The sequence below is a fragment of the Mastacembelus armatus genome, chromosome 20, assembly GCF_900324485.2.
Source record: "Mastacembelus armatus chromosome 20, fMasArm1.2, whole genome shotgun sequence".
Classification (NCBI taxonomy): domain Eukaryota; kingdom Metazoa; phylum Chordata; class Actinopteri; order Synbranchiformes; family Mastacembelidae; genus Mastacembelus; species Mastacembelus armatus.
The window spans coordinates 16,749,405-16,769,890 of NC_046652.1; the positions used below are offsets into that span (position 1 = coordinate 16,749,405).

The 20,486-nt window shown below is 41.5% G+C and overlaps 2 protein-coding genes across 3 annotated transcripts; one reads left to right on the forward strand and one right to left on the reverse strand.

Moving 5' to 3' along the window:
- Positions 1-5,193: 5,193 nt before the first annotated feature.
- On the reverse strand, positions 5,194-11,789 carry map3k8 (mitogen-activated protein kinase kinase kinase 8). 2 transcript variants are annotated; one of them, XM_026292202.2, is made up of 8 exons: positions 11,478-11,789; positions 10,729-11,084; positions 10,449-10,619; positions 9,176-9,437; positions 8,823-8,929; positions 7,949-8,101; positions 6,726-6,972; positions 5,194-6,643 (listed from the first exon to the last, which is right to left on the reverse strand). In XM_026292202.2, exons 2-8 carry the CDS (start codon positions 11,056-11,058, stop codon positions 6,516-6,518), a joined length of 1,398 nt encoding a protein of 465 aa, XP_026147987.1. In that variant the 5' UTR covers positions 11,059-11,084; positions 11,478-11,789; the 3' UTR covers positions 5,194-6,515. The 2 variants fall into 2 exon arrangements, with proteins under 2 accessions (XP_026147987.1, XP_026147988.1); XM_026292203.2 differs by having other exon boundaries at positions 5,194-6,640; positions 11,478-11,779.
- Positions 11,790-11,869: 80 nt separating this feature from the next.
- Positions 11,870-19,081, forward strand: mtpap (mitochondrial poly(A) polymerase). The gene is made up of 9 exons (XM_026292201.2): positions 11,870-12,079; positions 12,289-12,452; positions 12,539-12,772; positions 12,875-13,090; positions 13,796-14,007; positions 15,707-15,933; positions 16,934-17,026; positions 17,125-17,198; positions 18,484-19,081. The coding sequence occupies exons 1-9, from the start codon at positions 11,932-11,934 to the stop codon at positions 18,820-18,822; spliced, it is 1,707 nt and encodes a 568-aa protein (XP_026147986.2). The 5' UTR covers positions 11,870-11,931; the 3' UTR covers positions 18,823-19,081.
- The last annotated feature ends 1,405 nt before the right edge of the window (positions 19,082-20,486 follow it).

Genomic DNA, 20,486 nt, shown 5'->3' on the forward strand with positions numbered 1-20,486 from the left:
GACAGCTCCTGTAACCACACCCTGAACACACACACACACACACACACACACACACAGCTGTAACAAAGCAGAAAGTGTGTGTGAGTGTGTGTGTGTGTGTGTGTGCGTGCGTGTGTGTGTGTGTGTGTGTGTGTGTGTTTACCACAGCACGGCAAGGAAGTATTTCTGTGTCTTCTGCAGTTTGTCCATATATTTTACAGCAGTGACCTTCCCAATGGAGACATTCAGGGTCAGGTGGAGAACAGAAGATTTATTCTCATGCACATTAAGATAATCTTCAATATTCTTCAATATCCTGAACTGTTCCTTTAACTCTATCATTATTTGGGGATTTTTGAGTTGATACATGTTTTATTCCTTATTTCTGGAGAGTTTCAGCAGTAATGCAGCATTAGGATCAATTCTGAGTCATTGTTTTGTCCACCCCAAAAGGGGAGTACCACATAGACTCTTCAGTTATTTGATTTTTTTGTCTCCACCAACTGCAGCTTCAAATCTGACTGATTCAATACAAATGATCCCAGCTGCATTAGGCAACACTCATTTTTACAGTAGGACTGTGCTATGTTTAGGAGATATTGCACAAAAACACACGTTTATAAAAGGACTTTTCTAAAATCTAAGCTCCCCTTTGCTCTGCAGCTTCCCCACCGTGAAGACGACTAACCTGCGATTACCGATCATCTGTATCGAAATCAAATCATATATTCCCAAACTTCACCTTGTTTATGCAACGGGTGGAAAATAGTTCAACTGTGCATCGTCAACATCATACGCTGGAAGATGTGCTCACATTATGATTTTATCCCTCGCTGACATCACCTTCCACCTGCACTGCCAAGAGTCCGAGGCCTGATACGTCCGTGTTTACTGCACTGCTCTGGCGTCAGGATGACATCAGTGCATATTCCCTGAAACTGGTGAGTCAGCTTCTCCTGTTTGTTTGACGGACAAAGAGGACAGGAAAGGGACAATGAAGTGAAAAATAAAAACAAGGATGAAACTGGGATCCCCACTGGAAAGGTTTAACAAGCTGGGGGTTACAGGGGCGAGGGGGGGAGCAGTGGAGCAGCTTTCACCTCATGGTCATTCTCATCATTTTCTGCCCTCGTTTTCGATTCAAATGGCACAAATTAATATGTGATGCTAGATCAGGTTTGGCCAGTGAGGACTGTCTGTGAGCCATCAATGTTCCTGTTGAGCAGTTTTTAATCTGTTGTATCTGGATGCTTGTTCCTGGCCCATTGCTCTTTAGACCGTGGACAAGGTGTTGCTGAGCTAAGGAGCCAGAAACTGTTACAGATGCTGCGGAGTTGTTTTTTATGTGAAGGGGAGAAGGAAATAAGGAAGAAAACACTGAGAGGTGATGTATTTAACAAGAACAGTGATCATTCAGGAGCTTTGTTACTTTCCCACAGCTTTTTCTTTGTGGCTCTGGTGTTTACAATCCAATTTTGCGCAATTTTCTATTAATATGAGATGATTTATATGCAACATGATGTCAAATACACTATGATCAAACAAAGACGTTACTACCAGAGAAGAAGCCTCTTCTCGCATGTCTTTGCTTCTTTCTCTTTGTTTCCCTTAACACTCTTATTTGTGCCAGTGTCAAAAGGAAGACAGGCAAAGGGTTTATTTCAACCCTCTATGATTCATGTTTCCTCTGCTTTGATCTGCAAGTTCTGCACAGCCCCAAGATAAACCATTTCAGGTTGTCTAAACAATTTCCAATCACTGTTTCCATATTTAGGTTCTCATGCTGTAGGAAGAAGGCTTCAAATGCTAACAGGCTCCTCTTGGAGCATCAGGAACGAGGGAAAAACCTGATTCCATCCATTAAAAGTGAAGCCAGACATTGATTTGTGCAGATGGAACATGCATGTAGAAGACAAACACACATCTGCACAGCCATGTGCTCTGGGAGGTCGGTTTACTGGCAAACTGAGAACCCCGAAAGAACATCCATCAGTCTTACATCTCACGTTCCATGCAACAAACATATGTCTGCTCCCTGCTCCAGGCTCTTATTAGGAAACTGCACCCTCCTTTGCTTCGCGCTCCTTCCTAATTACCCAGTATCCCACTAAAAAATTCAAAACTGTAGTGCAAACTAGAACAACACATCAACTCCAAGCCTACAGCTGAATTTTTGTGTGAACTGCATGACATCATTCAGCTGTTCCTCTAGGAAGGACTCCAACGAAACAGTCCAGACCAGTCCCATAAAACTGGGAGTGCCGTCACGTTCCCCCAGTCATGAGCTATCAAGTGGCATTAAGTCACTGCATCTGTCGGCCACGTTCCTTCCTCCGTCATCCTCCTTCCTCCACATGCATGAGCCAGTTCATTTCTTTCTGTTTACTTTGCTGTAAGTGCAGGATGCCATGTGGCAGGTGGCTCCAAATTAACCCACATTAGCCAAACTAACAGACTGAGACCAGCCAATCACAGTGAGTGACAGGGATCTAGTTTCAGCAACCCAGTCTTCTCTCATCTGTCCATTCCTGCATCCCTGAGGAGTCCCATTACATGACATCAGAGCCCTTTGACAGCCGTGCACAGCTGCAACACCCATGGTCGACCCCACCTTTAAAAACTCCCAAACAACGAGGCAGACAAAGGGCATTCCTGCTCAGCTGAGAACGTTAAACTCCACTTTGATTTTTATTTGTACAAATCTGTTTTAAAAAACAAAACCTCAGTCTGGTTAAAACGATGACTTCTCAGATACATAATACTACTGCGTACTTACTTCCTGAAATGTGCGTCTTATAAGGTCATAAGTATAATAATAGATTATAATTATACATATTATGTATTTATTTAAAATAAATGATCAGTAAATCTGCTGATGATGCTTTTCTGTGAAAACTACATACAGGCAGATATGATAATATAGATATTGGCCAATAACCAGGTCCAACCAATTAAAGCTTAAAACTGATCACAGGAATTTTAAAACTGGAAATGTGTTGTAACTATGTCCTAGTTAACCATCTCACCTTCAGTCCACTGGTTTGACAATATGTGTATTTCTGTGTCTTTCACATGTTGACAGGTGCTGGCTCCACTAGTGTAATGGGACAAAAAGAACGACAGCACCTGTTTTCCAGGAAACTGGATCCTAAATCCCAAAGTCTCACTATCAGTTGTCTTCTATATTCTCAGAGCTGAAGATAAGTACATACACTTTTCATTCCTTCTGTTCTGTTTTAATGGGCATGAAGAAAGTCACTGTTTCTGTTGAGGCAAATCACAAACTGTCTCAGCAAGAACAGCAACCATGAAACACATGGTAAGAAAATGCAACAGACATTTATTGGACACTTTTATAACGCACAGCCAAAGAATACACGTTGGTTTAGTCTGTATAGAAAATAACAAGAAGACTGGCCATTGCCACATTGATATAAACCTTAAATGGAGATTTGTTTCTTCCTTATTTTTCTGATCCTTTATTTCTTCTCCTTTGAATCTGTATCACTGTCACATGCAGCAGGGCTCTGTTCGCTGTTTGTTAGACAGTTCTGCTACCTCAGTTGGATTTCCACTGATAAATAAAGGATCAATACATAACATGAAGCCATTTGTGTGTACAACACAGTGTGTTTATCCTGAAAGAGCCATCTGTTAATGACATCTGTTGTGACTCACCATAAATGAGCATCTGTGTCTTCAGTCTATTAAAATTGATGCTATACTGCCCCCCACTGGATGGATACAGAGCCATTCAAAGAATATTAATGGCATTTAGCATGTAAATTATGTAATGAATAACACTCCTTGAAGATGGGTTTGACAGTACAGTTGAAATGAAATAGTTACTAGATAGTCTAGATACTAGACACATCCAAGTCCAGTGTTTATTCAATTACATTTAGCACAGAAATTATATTTTTAAAATCCTATATGAAGTTGATAGAAATAGAAATTATCTTCTTCTGCTGAGTCATCATCACTGACGTCAATCAAGACGTCCCATATAGCGATGTGACGTTTCTATGAGTGACGTCATGACGTTTGCAGGTGAACTATGACTCGTACAGCGTTCTCCTGTACGCTGCGTCCTCTGCGCTCCCTGTGCGTCACCAGCGTTCAGGGCAACGGTTCTGTCAGAACGCGGGGGGTTTAAATCTCCGCCCAACCGTCAACAATGCGTCACATCGTTGGAAACGTTATTTCATTGGCTACGACATATGTCAATCGTCATTGACAAACTACGATTGGCTGATTTTACTGTCATTAGAAGTTGTTCTGCCCCCTCGGTGGGTTTTGCGTGTGAGCTGTGACTGTCATTGGTTTTCGTACTGACTGAAGGTCTAAAACCTGACGGCCATGTTTGGTTGTGGGTTTATTTTGTTCACAGGAGTCTGCAGAATGTAGATACACCGTCTGTCTGGACGTCTTTTGGACTAAAAACTTGGAGGCAGTTTGTTCCCTGGACTCTTAGGAAAAAAATGATATGCAACACTTGGTGTTTCAGTCCTTGTGTGGATCTGTGCACATCAGCAAAGGTAAGAATTACCTTCTTGATGTGCTTGTACTCTTAAACATTAAGGAACTGTTCAAGTTGTGATAATTCAGTCCTAAAATACCATTATTACCTGAGACCATTTGAATCCTGAGAATTTCTGCTTTCAATAGTTTGAGATAGTTTGTCGGACTTTATCCAACTTAGACCTACAATATTTGGAAATAGTTTCGGGCTCACGGATGGGCCATTGAACAATTAACTAGTTACTAGTTATGTCAGTCACTACTAGAACTAGTGGGTGGTTTTAACTTCACTAGTTAACAATTAAGGTTAAAGAGGCTTTAAATTGTTAACTAGTCTGTATTCCGGCTCCCACTAGTTAACTAGTTAGTACAAACAATCTCAGGTCACTAGTTAACTTGTGACCCAACCTCATGTTTGAGTAGTAAACTTGTCATAGTTTTGGCAGCACTAAAGTTAACTAGGAAGACTTCATTCTTAGTAGTGTTGTACAGAAAGCAACTAGTCCAACAAAAACGCGGACTAGTTTGGACTTTGGTCCAGGCTTTATTTGGAACTAGTTGGACAACATTGCCACTAGTACCAGTTAGTAACCAACTAAGTGAATGTGAAACATACTGATAAAATGAATGTTTTTATGAGGTGGCTAATCCATAATAATTAGTTTAAATTAAGACAAATGAAATACCACAATATGGTAGTTACATGTTGCTTTTTATTGCATATGCTTAATTTTATGGAAAGCAATCAATCAATCAATCAATCAATCATCTCACAGGATGTACATAACATGAATCAGATGTCCACACATGCTTCATTTGGACAGCATGATGCTGTTAAGATTCCACAGGAATGAACAAGATGGAAGTCCATAAAGAACCAGAGCTCATTTAAGTTTACAAAGCATACATGATTTCATGAAAACAGCATGATCCCCAAAACAGCATACATTTAATTTATTATAGTGAAAGTTACCACACTGAAAAAATGGAATGATGGAAATATTTATACCCAACTACTGTCCTGCAACGTTAAGATAGTTCACTTCATTACAGGTGATCTGATTCATGTTCATGTCTGTTTGGCTTAATTATTTGGAATGAAGTGGGCAGAGGTGGGCCACAGTCTGGTCTCCTGGACTATGGACCATCTCACCAACAGACCACAGTATGAGAGACTAAAGGGTTGTGTGTCAGATAAGGTGTTCTGTAGTACACAGTGGACTCTCCTGGCTCCAATCCTCTGTACTTTTAGAGTTTGCAAACAACTCAGCACAGTGTCGCCCGCAGAAATTTTCTGATAGAGTTGCATCACTGATGGAAACGAGGATGAATACAGATCTTTTATCCAGGACTTTGCTCAGTGGCGTTAGCAGAATGGCCTCCAGCTCAATAACAATGAGACCAAAGATTTGCTGGTGGATTTTAACAGGAATAAACATGTCCAGACAAAACCAGTGACCATCCAGGGAAACGCGGAAACTGTGCAGACATGTAAATACCTGGGCCTATACATAAATAATAAATTGGATTGGACAGACATCACTGCCCTGTATACAAAAGGACAGAGTTGACTTTACATGCTCAGGACACCAAGATCCTTTGGAGTGGGCAGTAACTCCTCAAACTCTTTCATGACTCTGTGATGGCATCAGTCATTTTAAATGCAGGTCTGCTGGAGCAGTGTATCACAGCAGCAGACTAGATAAACTGATAAACAAAGCCAGCTCTGTTCTGGGCTGATCTGCAGACTTGGTGGAGGACGTTGGGGATCATGAACAACACCTCCCACCCTGAGTGCTCTGAGCAGCACGTTCAGCTACAGGCTGCTAAACCTGTGATGTGTGTGAAGGAGCTACTGCAGGAGCTTCGTCCCTGCTGCCTTCAGACTCCACATCTGTCAATACATCGGCCATTGTTTGACTCTGGATTCATCTTCATACATGAAGTAAATTATAGGCTAAAAGTAAATTCTCAATTGCCTTATTGACACAAAAATGGCATGATGTGGTCTGGTCTTAGCCATATTCTGAGGCAGGGGGTCCTGTCACCAATTTACAGTACCCAGACAAGGCCCCCAGGTCAATGTACAACGAGCCTTTCCTCTTCATGTGACCAGAGTCTTCAGAGTACAGAGACGATTCTGCTGAAGAAAAAAAAAAACTGTAACTACAAATAGTGCATAGCAATAACGTATTTAGCCTTCAAACCCAGTACAAGGTCCTCACCCTGTGTGGTGTCGTGGTGCTGACTCTGTTGCTGTATCATTGTGAGAGTAGCCTCTTCCATTGCTGAGTCAAGGCTCCAGCAGCGGGGCTGGTCCTCCTTGGGTGGGTTGATGGCCTCGTCTTTCAGCAGCTCACATGCTGAGCTCCGCGAAGCAGGATTCCTCTCCAGTGCTCGCTGCAGGAAGGAGCGCATGACCAAGCTGCAGTCCTCTGCTATGTCCTCCAGAGGGGGTGCTTGCTTGTGAATCTGTTGAGGGACAGAGAGAAGCCAAAACTGCAGTTCAAAAAGTGGACTATCAGATGCAAAAAGCAGAAGTTAAAAACACAATCAAGGCATCTAAATAATGACAAAACAACCCACCATGTAGAAATCATCCAGCTTGGCACAAACGAAATGAGTAAAAATTGCAAAGCTCAACCAGTAGAGCTGAGTAATATAACTTTTCCATGACAGCTATTTCCTGGTAAAACTGCTAAGTGTTTAAACCAATAGAACCGATAATCATCCAAAAATAGTAACAGGATTTCTTGTAATCACACAACCCATGTCATGGAAAACCTTGAGACAGAAACAGAAGTAGTGACTGACTAAGTGGGCCATAGGTCACAGGGTATCAACAGACAAATATGGCCTTTTTGCCTCGTGATAATCTAGAATTGAAAACCTAAAAAATGTAAAGTTTCACTTTTTAAAAGGCAGCAAGATACAGGATGTGTGGAAAACCAGACTCTCAGATGGATAAATGCTAAGGGGCCAATCTTGCTTTAAGACATATCAGTCGTAGTGAAGTAAGTGACGGAACGGAGAGTACATCATAAAAAAGGCAGCAACAAATGGAAAATGCTTTGTTCCATATATGTGGAGGCCATCTTCCCCTCATAGAGAAGTCTTCAAAGACATATTATATCTAAACAAAAAATAACATGTTGTTTTAACAGCTTTATGTCCTACCAGTCTCTATATAATGTCTTTTTAAGTTTTCATATATCTTTTATTACTATAATTAGTGTTTTAGCATGTTAGCATAGTGAACCTACAGTGAGCACTTGGAGGCAGTGGAAGCTGTAAACACAATACTGACAGTGGCCCCTTTACCAGGGCGACGTGACAAAGAGCTGCCTACTAAATGTAGAAGACAGAGCAACATTAGCATTTGTTTGGAACAAATGGACATTACCACTCCTGCGAGCAAGGCTTATAAAAAATACAGACAAAGACTTACAATGTAAAGGTAAGAGGGGTAGGCAGTACGTGGATATCTGCGGACCCAGGGGGGGCTTCCAGTCTGCATGTGTATGATGGTGGTGCCCAGGCTGTAGATGTCTGTCTTGGTGTTATGTCCTCGACACAGAACCAGCTCTGGACTCATGTACATCTGAATGAGAGAAGGGTAACATTACATTAAATAGATATAATGGGACCTTAATGTAATAGAAGAAAAAGTGGCTCTTCTTGTATTCATTTTAAAGCAACAAAGAGGAAATACCCTTTTTGCAATAATGGGCCCATTTACTGGGGGATGGGGTGTTTTTCTGGTGAAACAAACAACCTAACTTTTAGACTCGTGCTGTGTGTGATGAGCAGTGCAGTGTGAAGCTATTGTAGTGCAAAAAGTTAAAATGATCAAAGTGCTGATCAAAACATCTGTACTGGGACAGCTAAGCATCAGTGCGTCCGCTAATTGCCCTGTAAGGGCTGACAGGTATTTAAGAGAAGTCTGGTCTCAGTCCAGATCTTTTCAAGTAAATACACACCCATTTTCAGAAAGAGGGTGGGGGTGAAGGAGTTGTGGAAGAAATTGCAATATGTATTGCCGTAAGCTACGCAACTAAAGGTCCTGCATTCAAAACTTGTGCAACAGGAAGCTATTTGTCTTGAACAGTAATCTGTCAAAATGGTATTTAGGTCTATAGGATGTGAGATCTGCAGGAATATGACTATAGTTTTGCACTTTAACCTGACAAATGAAAAATACTGTTTTAGAAAATGGAATTATCTAATCTTTGTATTTTTAAATTTATATATTGAAAATGAAATTGGATGTTTTACAAGGATCAGATTGTTCAAGCTTATAAGACTTTGGCTTATTGTCTTACCTCTGTCCCTCTCAGGTCTCTGGGAATGTATATATCCTCTGTCATCTGTACTGTCAGGCCAAAGTCCACCAGCACTGCCTTGTCTGACATCAGAACAATATTGCTGGCTAAAAAAAGAAAAAAGATGTCATTTATAGCTGTTGTAGCCTTTTCCGTCACAGAAGCTACTGTGTACTGTATTTTTACTGTGTATGCTTTGCTCTGTGGGCTTGGTACTTAATATATTTAGGACTACTTTGTGGTTTCTTAGACGTGGTAAACTGGAGTGCACTGTTTTTGCAGTGAAGGCCAGTGAATGTGGAGCAAATGTGAGAACCAGCTTAGTCCAATGCACTAAAATAGTTTGTTCTTACGTTTAATGTCATGATGGATGACATTCTGAGAGTGCAGGTACTCTAGACCCCGCAGGACGTGTTTGGTCACCCAAATAATCTCAAATTCCCTCATGGGCCCACAACTGTCCAGCTTCTCAAGTACTGAGCCTCCCTCTCCGGCTTCCATGAACAGGTGGATGTTCCGGTCCCATAGCAGGGCGCCATAAAATTCAGCTATGTTCTCATGTTGAAACCGGGCCTGAAACTCCACATCAGCTGCTTTGAAGTTCTCCATGGGGACCTGCGAGGGTGACGAGACAACGAAGAAAATTCAGAAAGATCTTGAGGGATCAAAGCCAAAACATGAAACTTTTCGAGGCAACATCAGCCAGTTTGTGTTACTTCAGTGTTCCTATTGGAAGTGTTAATCTCGAGTCCATTCCTCGATTAGATAGTTTGTAGTAGTGAATCCTTGAAACTGTTTGGTCTAAAATGCTAATACTACAGAATATACTATAACTATACTATACTCTTAGCCTCAGACACTCGTCTCCCCTCTATTTAAGCAGCTGGTTTAGTGACCGGAACGAGGCTGGACCCACTGGAGGCTGTGGTGGAGAGACGCTCACAGACAAAGGTAGAGTCCATCCTGGAACACACTGACCATCCCCTTCACAACATCCTGATGGAGCAGAGAAGCAGCTGCAGGACTGAACCATACAGGAGATCCTTCCTCCCCACTGCCAGTGTGAGTTTACCATTGGAGACTTTAGTTTACACTTTGATTTTTGTAGAGGCCGAGGAGTGAGGTCTAGATGTTTAAGGTTGGTGCTTGGCTGCATCTAAGCAGTAGCTTCAAATTTAGCATAAAAACATTGCATTGGTATTAGTGGAGCTTGAACTACTAAAAGTGGGGGAACAGCTATAGCCCTAACTAACAAATGAATAAAATATAGCTGCCTGTATTTTAAAAGTTCAGTCATTAGCATGTTATAGCTGATCTATTCTGTACGCTCTTTGTGCAGATATGAGGTAAAGCTTCAATCATCCAGGACTTGTAAGAAATGAGTTGTAAGTAATTTCCATCCTTGCAGTCGTCATTTGTGTAAGTTTGTTAGAAAAAATCTTGTTCTTCTTTTAAACATGCTCTTCCTCTTTTGCATAAAGGGTAAACAAGCCAAATGTCATGCTGACATTATCGCAAACACACTGGGTTTGGTTGATTTGTGAGCAGAATTATTTGGCACCTTAGAGCCAGAGTTCTGGGAAGTCAGCACAGCCTGGATTCCAGTTGCTGCTGAGCAGGACTTACCAGTTTGCAAGCCATTCTCTTCCTGGTGGTGGTGTCCTGAGCCAGATGGACTTTCCCAAACGAGCCCTTGGGAACGAGGCCAGAGCCACGATCCTTGTAGGTCAGTTTCCATGGAAACAGCAGTACGTCCACGTTGATCTGATAGCGTCCTTGTTTTACAGCCATGTCCTTCTGCAAAGAACGTTTGGGAAATACTTCAAGTTTGTTTAGGCTAATCACAGCGACATGTAAACATAATTAAAGGCAAATTGTCCTGCACAAACCATTTAGTCTCGCTCACCTTTTTCAGCAGGACTCCTATCTCCTGAGCCTTGTGCTGAGGGGCTTCTGCCTGCATGTTGGAAAGCAGGTTGACAAAAGACAGAAGGTCCATCACTGTCCCGTACCGAACACCTCCAAAGCCTTCAGCATAATCTTTCTGCTCCCTCCTTGCGCAGACTGGCTCCACATTCTCATTCATCTGTTCCTGGGAGAGACCTTCCTCCTCGAACGACAAGCCTCCCGCTTCCTCTTCCTCAAGCTGGTACAGAGTATCTGCAGCGTTGATAATATCCTCGATATTCATGTGAGCCAACAGCAGTTCCAGTCCATTGTCGTACTTGTAATTCATCTTGATGTCTGACCCGCCTGTTCACTCTAAATGAAAACATCAGGAGAACTCATTATTGACAGATTCTTTCTGTTTGGTTCAGACAGGAACTATGTAAGTGTCACAGGACAGACTGAAGAACTGATGCTTTGCTCTCACAGGCACTTAATGATTGTTTTCCAAGCAAACCAAGGGAGTTTCACAGTAAAACTGGGAAGCCCCCCAGGAAAGACTGAATCACATGAAATAAACAGTCACAGTGCAGAACATTTATTTGCTAATAAATACATTTTAAAAAAATCACTGATGAGCTAAAAATAGAAATGTAACATATTATAAAATAATTATAGCAAGGCCTTGGTATTACTTTTTAATTCCAGCAGCTTATTTGTGATAACATCATAAGAGTTTCAGCAAAGGGGAAAACACGTCGTACTTGCCTTAATGTTTAGGTAGAAGCTTATCTGGAGTCCTGACAGTCCATCGCAGTTCTCGTGAAGCGTCTGGTTGAGTCCGGACTGTGTTTAGGAGGAAGTATAAAGGGGAAGTCGGCCAGCACGTAGGTGGAGGATGGTTTAATGTCAGGTAGCAGCGCTTTACTTGCTCTAGGTTTCGTTTTCCCCTCCTGGTGGACTAAGTGTTGAAACGGGGCACCACAGTCCACATGATGTTTTCCTTCTTCGTGTTGTTGCTGTGTGGCTTTAATAAACAAGTAACAGAGACCATAAGACAAATGTAAACTATAGCTGTACCTTTATAAGCCCCGTATAAGCAGGTGTCACCTCCCAGAAAAGGTATTTATCGCCTTTATTTTTTACCGAGACAATGTCCCCCGTCGGCCGCCGTAGCCATAAGCCGCGCGCATGCGCAGTCTGGTCTTTCTTTCGAGCAGCAATGGCGTGGTCCTCTGCAGTTTGCAGGTCACACATGAGGAGAAGCGGCATCCTGGTGAAACACCTGGAGAAAGGCCACGTCCAGGTGAACAGGAGCGTCGGAGCAAACGTTGCTGCTGATCCAGAAAGTGGTGGAAACGATGAAAGCGGTGAGATTGAAGACGCTGTCTCGGGTTTACTGGCTCTGTTTTAGCCTGGGCTCATCAAATATTTACACTATATCAACTATTTCAGAGAGAAGGACCTGAGTAAATGTACTACTCTCATGGCTAATATAAAGTTTATGGTAAATACAGATGTGAGCAGTGACAATAAATGAATGAAGAATTAAAAGTGTTGTCATATTTTCTGTCCTCAGAGAAAAAGGAGGGATGCAAATCATTTTATGCCGTCCAGCAGGACAGACAAGAACAAGCAGACAGATCTGTTCTCATCAGCTGCCACTCCAGAACAGAGAAAAAGTTCCTCAAGTATTTATCAAGGCATGGAGACGTAAAGAAATACTTCTTTTATGAAAGCTATGTAAGCAGAGATCCCTGCATGTCTGAGAACAGTTATACTGCACACACGTTCATGTTGGGTGGTGACATTATTGTTTTGTTGTCCAGGGCATGTACGCTGTAGTCGAGTTTGCCAACCGTGAGAGCGTTGCCTCGTTACTCGAAGCGGCCACTATGCCCAGTGTCAACCATGAATCCACGGTGCCTTTTAAATCCAGATTGCTATCACTGAGGAACCTTGGCTCAGCAGACTCCCCAAACCAGCGGCCAGGCCAGAAGTGCCAACCACAGATCACCATTCCTATCAATGAGCTCATAAAGAGACTGTCCAGAGAGGAACGTGTGAGTGTCACACCCAGAATGACTTGGGTTTAAGTTTAAAGACGTATACATATGTGAACCAGTCCGAACTGAACTGTGTCCTGCTTCCTTATGTCCCCTCAGATAGACCAACAGATCACCTCTCTGACAGAAGCCTATCAGCTGACAGAGGAGAACTCCAGGCTGCGGTTTCTGGTCTGCTCTTTGCTGAAGGACATCGCTGCTGCTTATTTTCCAGAATGCACCATCAAGCCGTTTGGCTCATCGATAAACGGCTTTGGGAAGCTGGGCTGCGACCTGGACATGTTTCTCGACCTGGACGGCATCAGTGCACAGAAGGTAAAGATGCTAGATCATCAGTAGGTGTTTGTTCATTTCTGAAAACAAAGAGCCGCCATCAAACCACCAGCGTGAGATTTCTACATAAAATGATGCAAACCCAGATGTCTTGTGGGTATCAGCTGCCGTTTGGATTTGAATTAATCACTGAAGCTCAGCTAAAGGTTTTGAAAGGAAATTCTGATGTAGATAATATTTAATGAACTTGTTGTAACACTGTATTTTAATCCCTGTTAAACATGTGTAAGCAGTATATAAATGTACGTTCTAATAAAATGGGTGATAACATGCACTAATGCTGTTGTAAACAGGTGTAAGTCGTTCTTATATTTGCCAATTACTAGAGTTGCTCCTGTGGAGGCTGCTGTATAAAGATGTGAAGTGTATTTATTGAGTAAAATTGTAAGACTATTAAATTTCTTTACAGAAAGCTTCATTTGTGCCGATGCTACACCAGCATCTCCTTATACCACCATACAAAACCGTTGCAGTTTGTCATAAACCAGTCGATCGATATTTGTATACTGCTTATGTTGTCTAATGTTCAATAGAGGGATGGTTGGAGTGATAATACAAAGTGCACTGATAATTTCGAAACATAAAATGTATATAAATATAAAAAAGTTGATTTAATCCACTAAATAACAAGAAGGGCGTCGTGTACAGTCATTAAATATCTCAAAACTACTTTTTTTTTTTTTTTAGCCAAACTCAGGTCTGTTCCTGGAGTATCAGACGAAAAGGGCGAACTCGGAGCGGGCCGTCACACAGAGCATCTTGTCAGTCATTGGGGAGTGTGTGGATCAGTTTGGGCCTGGATGCGTTGGGGTGCAGAAGATTCTCAATGCACGATGTCCCCTAGTCCGATTCTCCCACCAGCCTTCTGGATTTCAGTGTGACCTCACCGCCAACAACAGGTATTCACCCTGTGCACATGCTGTGTATTTAAGGCTATATGTCCACTCGCCATATTCAAAGAGACTATATGCAGTTCACACTCGCCTTTCACATATTTTTACCCAACAGTGTTGATGAGTTGACATTTAGATGCTGCCAGTTTAATGGGAAGACGTGCATGTCTGACAGGCTTTTGACGTAGCTCTGGTGTGGCAGGGTTTGAGTAATGAGTGGGTCAGTTTCATATAGTGGACTAGTCTGAAATGTCAGTTCGAGTTGGTCACAGACCTCTTGCTTCAGTGAAACTGCGACTTCTGTTTTGTCCTGAATAGTTTCTTTAACCAAAAGCCCCAACAGAAACCTGACTCTGGCAGGAAACATTACGATGGTTCACTTGCAGGCAAACCACAATGAAAATGAAGAGGAGGGCCACAGAGGGGGCTTGCTTGTTTCTCACTTCTTTCCTTCCTACCTTGAAGGAACTGTGGTGTTTGGTGATATCAACACAAATATGTAGAGGCCTGCTAATGTACTGAAAACTGCACTGCAGGTTCAAAGGAAATGGTGTCAAACCACTTGGTGTGGGTAGATGTGAGGGGAATTTTGCTCATATCATGTGCCAAGATCTTTGGAGCACAGCACTTTTCTGCCATTGAGGTGTGTGAATGTCAACAACAAAACAACATTTGTGTGTGTGTGTGTGTGTGTGTGTGTGTATATATATATATATGTATATGTGTATGAAACTTTGAAACCTTTGAGTCAGTCACTATGCCAAAGTGAAGGCTGCTCTCTAGTGGTGGCTTTTGTATACTGCCTTGTTTAAGGGGGACCTGGCCAACACAGCAGCCTTACAAATTCACAACAATCAGAATTAACATCATCTACAGCAACTTTTAAAGACAAAAACAAGGACATGCCTTTGTCTTGTCCTGCCTTTATATCGTTAAATTCTAAGACAAATGTTTTAAAACTTTTTCAGGGTTGTTTCATGTCGAAGGTGCATAATGCAGTTACTCCAGATTTGTAAAAACTTAAGGTACCTTAAAAACCAATCATGTAGACGAGCCCAGCTGGTCTCAGTGCAGTTTTGGTTAGCATGCTACATTATTTCATTAGGAGGATGCATAAATGCATAAATAAATTTTTGTTTTAACCTTTGTCAGGAGCTGTGCTGATTTAATAGTTTTATAATCGTGGGTCTCTAGACACAGTGGATGAGGCAATTTTGTTTGTATTTCCCATCAACACATTAATGATGTTTAATGATAACATGATATCAAGACTCTCAGTCATCCAGGTGAAATTATTTAGAAGATCCTTCACAGACTGAAGAAGCCACTTGGATGGTGAAATATTGTGGCTCAATTATTAGAAGTCCAGTTACCATTTCTCAGCTTCTAGAAAACATGATCTCAAAAGTGATTAGTTTAAAAACAAGCATTGGAAATTACTGTTTATTGTTTTCTTCAATTAGGTGCCTGTTTTCCATAATTGACATTTTTATTCTAACAATGTCATGTGACAGCATGTCCTCCAGTAATTGGCTGCAAAAAGTAAAGATGAATCATATTTTTATGGTCATCCAGGGAAATAAAAACTTCCCAGTGATTCTTTTTACAACACTTTGTTAGTCAAAGCTCACAGTCAAACAGTATCCTCACCAAAACACACAGCAGTGTGGTTAGCAGTAGTAAAAATCATGTGTCTTCTTCACAGGGTGGCAATGAAGAGTACAGAGCTGCTCTACCTTTATGGAGAGCTGGACCCACGGGTGCGACACCTTGTATTTACTGTTCGCTGCTGGGCCCGAACACACAGCATCACGAGCAGCATCCCCGGGGCCTGGATCACTAACTTTTCCCTCACTGTTATGGTGCTGTTCTTCCTGCAGAGGAGGAACCCTCCCATCATCCCTACACTGGACCTCCTCAGAGACCTTGCAGGTACAAATTCAAAAGTTATTAAAGAATGATCTGACAAAACAGGGTTTTGGGAAAAACTATTAAATGTTCAATTTCGATGCCATAAATCAGAACAAGATCAAGGGTGTGATTGAAACAGTGGGTGGGTTTATTAACATTTTGAATGAAACCAATTGAATCTAATATTGAATTAAATGCAGTGCTGAGGCTGTTATTTTCAACATCTACATGAATGTTAAAATCTCCCACTATAATGACTTTACCTGAACTAAGCACTAAACCAGACAGGAAGTCTGGTTGATTCATTCAGACTGACATATTCATCCTGCTGTAACTAAGTTTCAGTGAGATAGAGTGAGTCAATTTGGTGATCAGTTACCAAATCATTTACTAACAGAGATTTAGATGAAAGAGACCTGATATTTAATAATCCACATCTGACTGTTCTGTTTTTCTGTTCAATAAGAGGAGTGGTCTTCATTTTTATTAGGTTTTTATGAATAACTCCTCTTGTGTTATCATCTAATTTATATGATTTGACTTTCAAAATAACCAACCAAAGTAACGAAAAGCAGGTTTTTTGTTTTCCAGAATCCCAGTGACTTTAATTACGGCCCTGTAGGTGACTTAAGGACAAACCTTCCTCTGTGTATATATAGTCCTCTCTGTCACCTTCGCTGTCTGATAATTGCCTTCGAAAAGCAATTCTCCCCCCGTCACACACAGAGGGTTTACAGGACAATCCAAGAGCCATCACTCTGTAAAGGTTGATGACCCTGCCTCTTCTGAGCAGGCAGCTATTTAAACAGCTGTGTAACACACACACACACACACCCACCCACCCACCAGCCTCAGTGTGGTGAAGGAGAGTAGTAACAAGGGCACAGCATAGGATGTACACTCCCTTACACCAGCTGGAGAGGTAATAGTGACACTAATGCACCTCCACCTGGGTCATGTTTATGCCTGTCATGGCCATGTGAAGGAAGTCATTTATCTTGTATTCCTCCTGTCCCACAAGGTCCCATGGACAAGAGCATGATTGAAGGGAATGACTGCACGTTTGTTAGCGACTTCAGCAAGATCCAGGTCCAGACCAACACAGAAACGCTGGGTGAGCATAAGAGCATAGAATTAGAGCTATAGGGCTTCATTTTGATCAATAATGTTTCAGCCCTTCAACCTAATAAAACTTTTCTTTTCTTGTTGTAGAGCAACTGCTGCGTGAATTTTTTGAGTTCTATGCCGTTTTTGCGTTCAACAAGATGTCCATAAATATCAGGAAGGTAAGGTCATGCCGACTCGCAGATACATACGTAGAACATTAACTCTATATTCATGTAAAACACAGTGGGAAGTTGTTTTTCTCCTGAGCTGCTTTCATTTGCTGAAGTTGCTGAGAGTGTGAGCACTTAGCGTCATTAACTATAATCATTCGGGTAAACAAACCCATCGCAGATAACAATTAACCCTTTGAGTGCCTGTCTGTGTAACAGCAGTTTTTATTACATAATATATTATACATGTAGGTGAAACATCCCCAACCAACTGGTGCCTGTCTCCCATCAAACCCAGTGCAGTCATGACTGGTGAAAACAACCCTGAGTGTGAGTCCAGTAACGCTAACTGCACACTCTTTTTGTTGTGTTCTGGACCAAACTCTTCATTTTGATTCAGTACAAGAGGTTTGAACACAACTGACTATAATCTTCTGCACATGAACTGAGGCTTAAGGCACCTTTTTCATGTTATGGTGAATGTGAGTGGAAGAACATTTACATGCAGTTTGTTTTCATGATCGTAGTGTATGAGAATTATGCACCGAATCTTCAGTAAAGTGGATGATCACAATTATTTAACAATTAATCCACGTATAACTAATTTGAAATCAGATTCATTGTTAATTCTACTCAAAGTGAAACTACTAACCTCGATTCAGTAAAATTCTACATTATAAACAATAATTTGCGCCATTGTTCTAAGGTCAAATCATCTTTAACACCTCAAACTGAGTCTTTATGAAATCACTGCGTATCCTGCACAGTGCTGCTCTTCATATCACTGTGTCAGCATTGTGCGTGAATCTTTTCATATATGCTGTTCGCAGTAAACTGTGAGAGCAGTGAGTCCATGTCTTGGATGCACATAGGTGGTTGATCACGGACAAGGCAGAAAACGTGCACAATAACTGGTAAGTTGAGGTGACTAGGAGAGGTGTGGAAACTCTCCACAGCCAAATGGGTTCAAGCAACACTTCACCCATCCTGGAGTGATCATGATACAACCTTAAATCTAAATTAGTCCATCACCTCATCAAAACAAACCTGACTAATAAATACGTCTCCTACAAACAAAACTAGCTACATGGATGAAGTATGTGTAAACTGCTAAACTGTCGAGTGACATTGTGCCGTCGAGATGCCACCGCAGAGCCGGGACTCAATAGTCTGATAACCCTAGATGTGGACTACAGGCTGCCTGTTCTTCTTTTATACCTTTCTGATTAATTTGTCGTCCATGTGCCTCACTGATGTTTTCACCTGCCAACATTGTTCTCTTCTCACTCTGCAGGGAAAAGAGCAGAACAAGCCAGAGGTGGCACCACTTCACATACAGAACCCGTTCGAAACATCTCTGAATGTTAGTAAGAACGTCAACGCCACACAGCTAGAACGCTTTGTGGCTTTGTGTCAGGAGAGCTCCTGGCTGCTCCAGCAGAGTGAAACCAACACGCCCAGAGGTGGCAGTGGGGGTGACACTCCCACATCTTGGGGACTAGCCGCTCTCCTCCTTCCCTCGCAGGTTGCAGGGATCAAAAGTCGCAAGAAAAGGAGACAAGAGCCTGCAAGTGAGAGAATAAAGAGTTTGTTAGAATCACTGAAGAATAAAAATCAGCCTAATAAGAGCTAAGACTCTTTGGAAAAAAAAAAACTCCATCTTGTCACGGTTACTGGATCTGAGGCTCTTGGGTTAGTCGTGTCAGCGAGGAGGTGAGTGGAGCAGAAGCACCTTCATCTACTGGAAAGTAGTTCTCTCCATGAACACTGGAGGGTGCCGCTGAGGCCTGTAGGTGCCACTGTATCTTATTAAAACATAAGATGGTGTTTACTGTTGATAAACTTTTGCTGTTGTAATTAAAGGTGATACTGTCAGACTGTAGACTTAAAGGTTATTTTCATTCAAATAACAGTGTAAATACTAAAAGCTGTTTACTACATAACTATGCATGAGTATAGTTTTTATTTTTTCACAACCAGATACACTGGGGCTGGTTAGAGGCCTCAAGACTGACAAATGGTATCATGGTATGCACCAAAACAAAATGTTTTACTTTTTGCCTGTATCCCTTTTCCAGTCTCCCAATAGATGGTTAATTAAGGAGAAAATGTTTTTGCTTTTTCCCCATTTACCTTAATTTAGTAATTAACTTAAAGTTGTTTTTACATTTTACTGCTTTATCTCTCAGTAGCTGATTAATTCCTTATGTGAAACATCCATTTTGTGGCTGTTTCACCTGAAAAACACAGACCAGCCTTTTCAGCTATAGCTGTGTAACAGAAGCCAACATTCATCGTAAGTCTTCCCTAAAGCAATTACAACTAAACGCGTCCTTGCTGTGTACAGCTGCAGTATATCAGTAGCAAAAGCATTTTGCCGGAAAGCTAATGTGTAATAGGCTCCTATGTTAAAGTAACAATTGTCAGACACTGTACTTCAGTTTCCCTTATTATGAAATGAGAAAGGAACAAGTATCTGTGGTAAATAACAGGACAATCAACCAGCCAGTGTTGTCAGTTTCTGTTCTGAAGTAGTACATTTAAAAAAAAAAAAAAAAAAAGTGTCTGGGTCCCCCATGAACATAATCACTGACGTTTTAGCTAACCAGCTATCTCTCCAGCCAAAATAATCTGTCTACTTTATACTATAGTGTATGGATGATTATATTACATGTATTACTTCTATGATGATAATTAGTTAGATAACATTAATGGTTACATTAGAATTACTGCATTTTAAATGTCTTGTCTATGAGTCAAGTTGCAGTTTTTGCAGTAATTTTACTATAGAGTGCAGTTTTTGGGGGACGTTGTGAATCGTCTTTGTGTTTAGTAGTCAATAACGTGCCGTACTGTTTTTAGACTTATAGACCTCTTATGTCACTTACTCCCATTTACTGAACAGTTTATGGGGCAGTGAAATAAATAGGAACTGTGTCCCCCTGGAGGTTTGCTACAGGTCAGTGTCAGGGTTAATCACATTTTGTAGCTCATCCTAACAACCACAAGGTTTTATTGGCTTGTTTCTCGGTGATAGAAACCCTAAGATTGAAAGTGACTGAGGTGATGTTTGGCTAACCATCACTGACCTGCACAGATTCATTAGGAGAAGTAGTGGAAAGTTCAAAATGTTAGATGCCCTCATGCAGGAAGCCCAGAGCTTTAGAAGTCCAGAGCAGGGTGATGGCTAGAGTATGTTTCTGACTTTCTCTTGGCTGCTGCTGCTCCTTCAAAGCCTGCAAAAATGTAAAAATGTGGCCTGAGGGTTTGAAAAACATGGAAGGCATTTGAAGAAAA

Excerpts from the sequence above, each read along its gene's own strand:
- map3k8 (XM_026292202.2), bottom strand. The coding sequence starts at position 11,058 with ATGAATTACAAGTACGACAATGGACTGGAACTGCTGTTGGCTCACATG. Across the intron at positions 9,438-10,448 it reads AGAGAATGGCTTGCAAACTG|GTCCCCATGGAGAACTTCAA; the intron begins GTAAGTCCTGCT and ends TCACCCTCGCAG. Across the intron at positions 6,644-6,725 it reads GCACCACGACACCACACAGG|CAGAATCGTCTCTGTACTCT; the intron begins GTGAGGACCTTG and ends TTTTTTCTTCAG.
- mtpap (XM_026292201.2), top strand. The coding sequence starts at position 11,932 with ATGGCGTGGTCCTCTGCAGTTTGCAGGTCACACATGAGGAGAAGCGGC. Across the intron at positions 15,934-16,933 it reads CCTCCTCAGAGACCTTGCAG|GTCCCATGGACAAGAGCATG; the intron begins GTACAAATTCAA and ends CTGTCCCACAAG. Across the intron at positions 17,027-17,124 it reads GACCAACACAGAAACGCTGG|AGCAACTGCTGCGTGAATTT; the intron begins GTGAGCATAAGA and ends TTCTTGTTGTAG.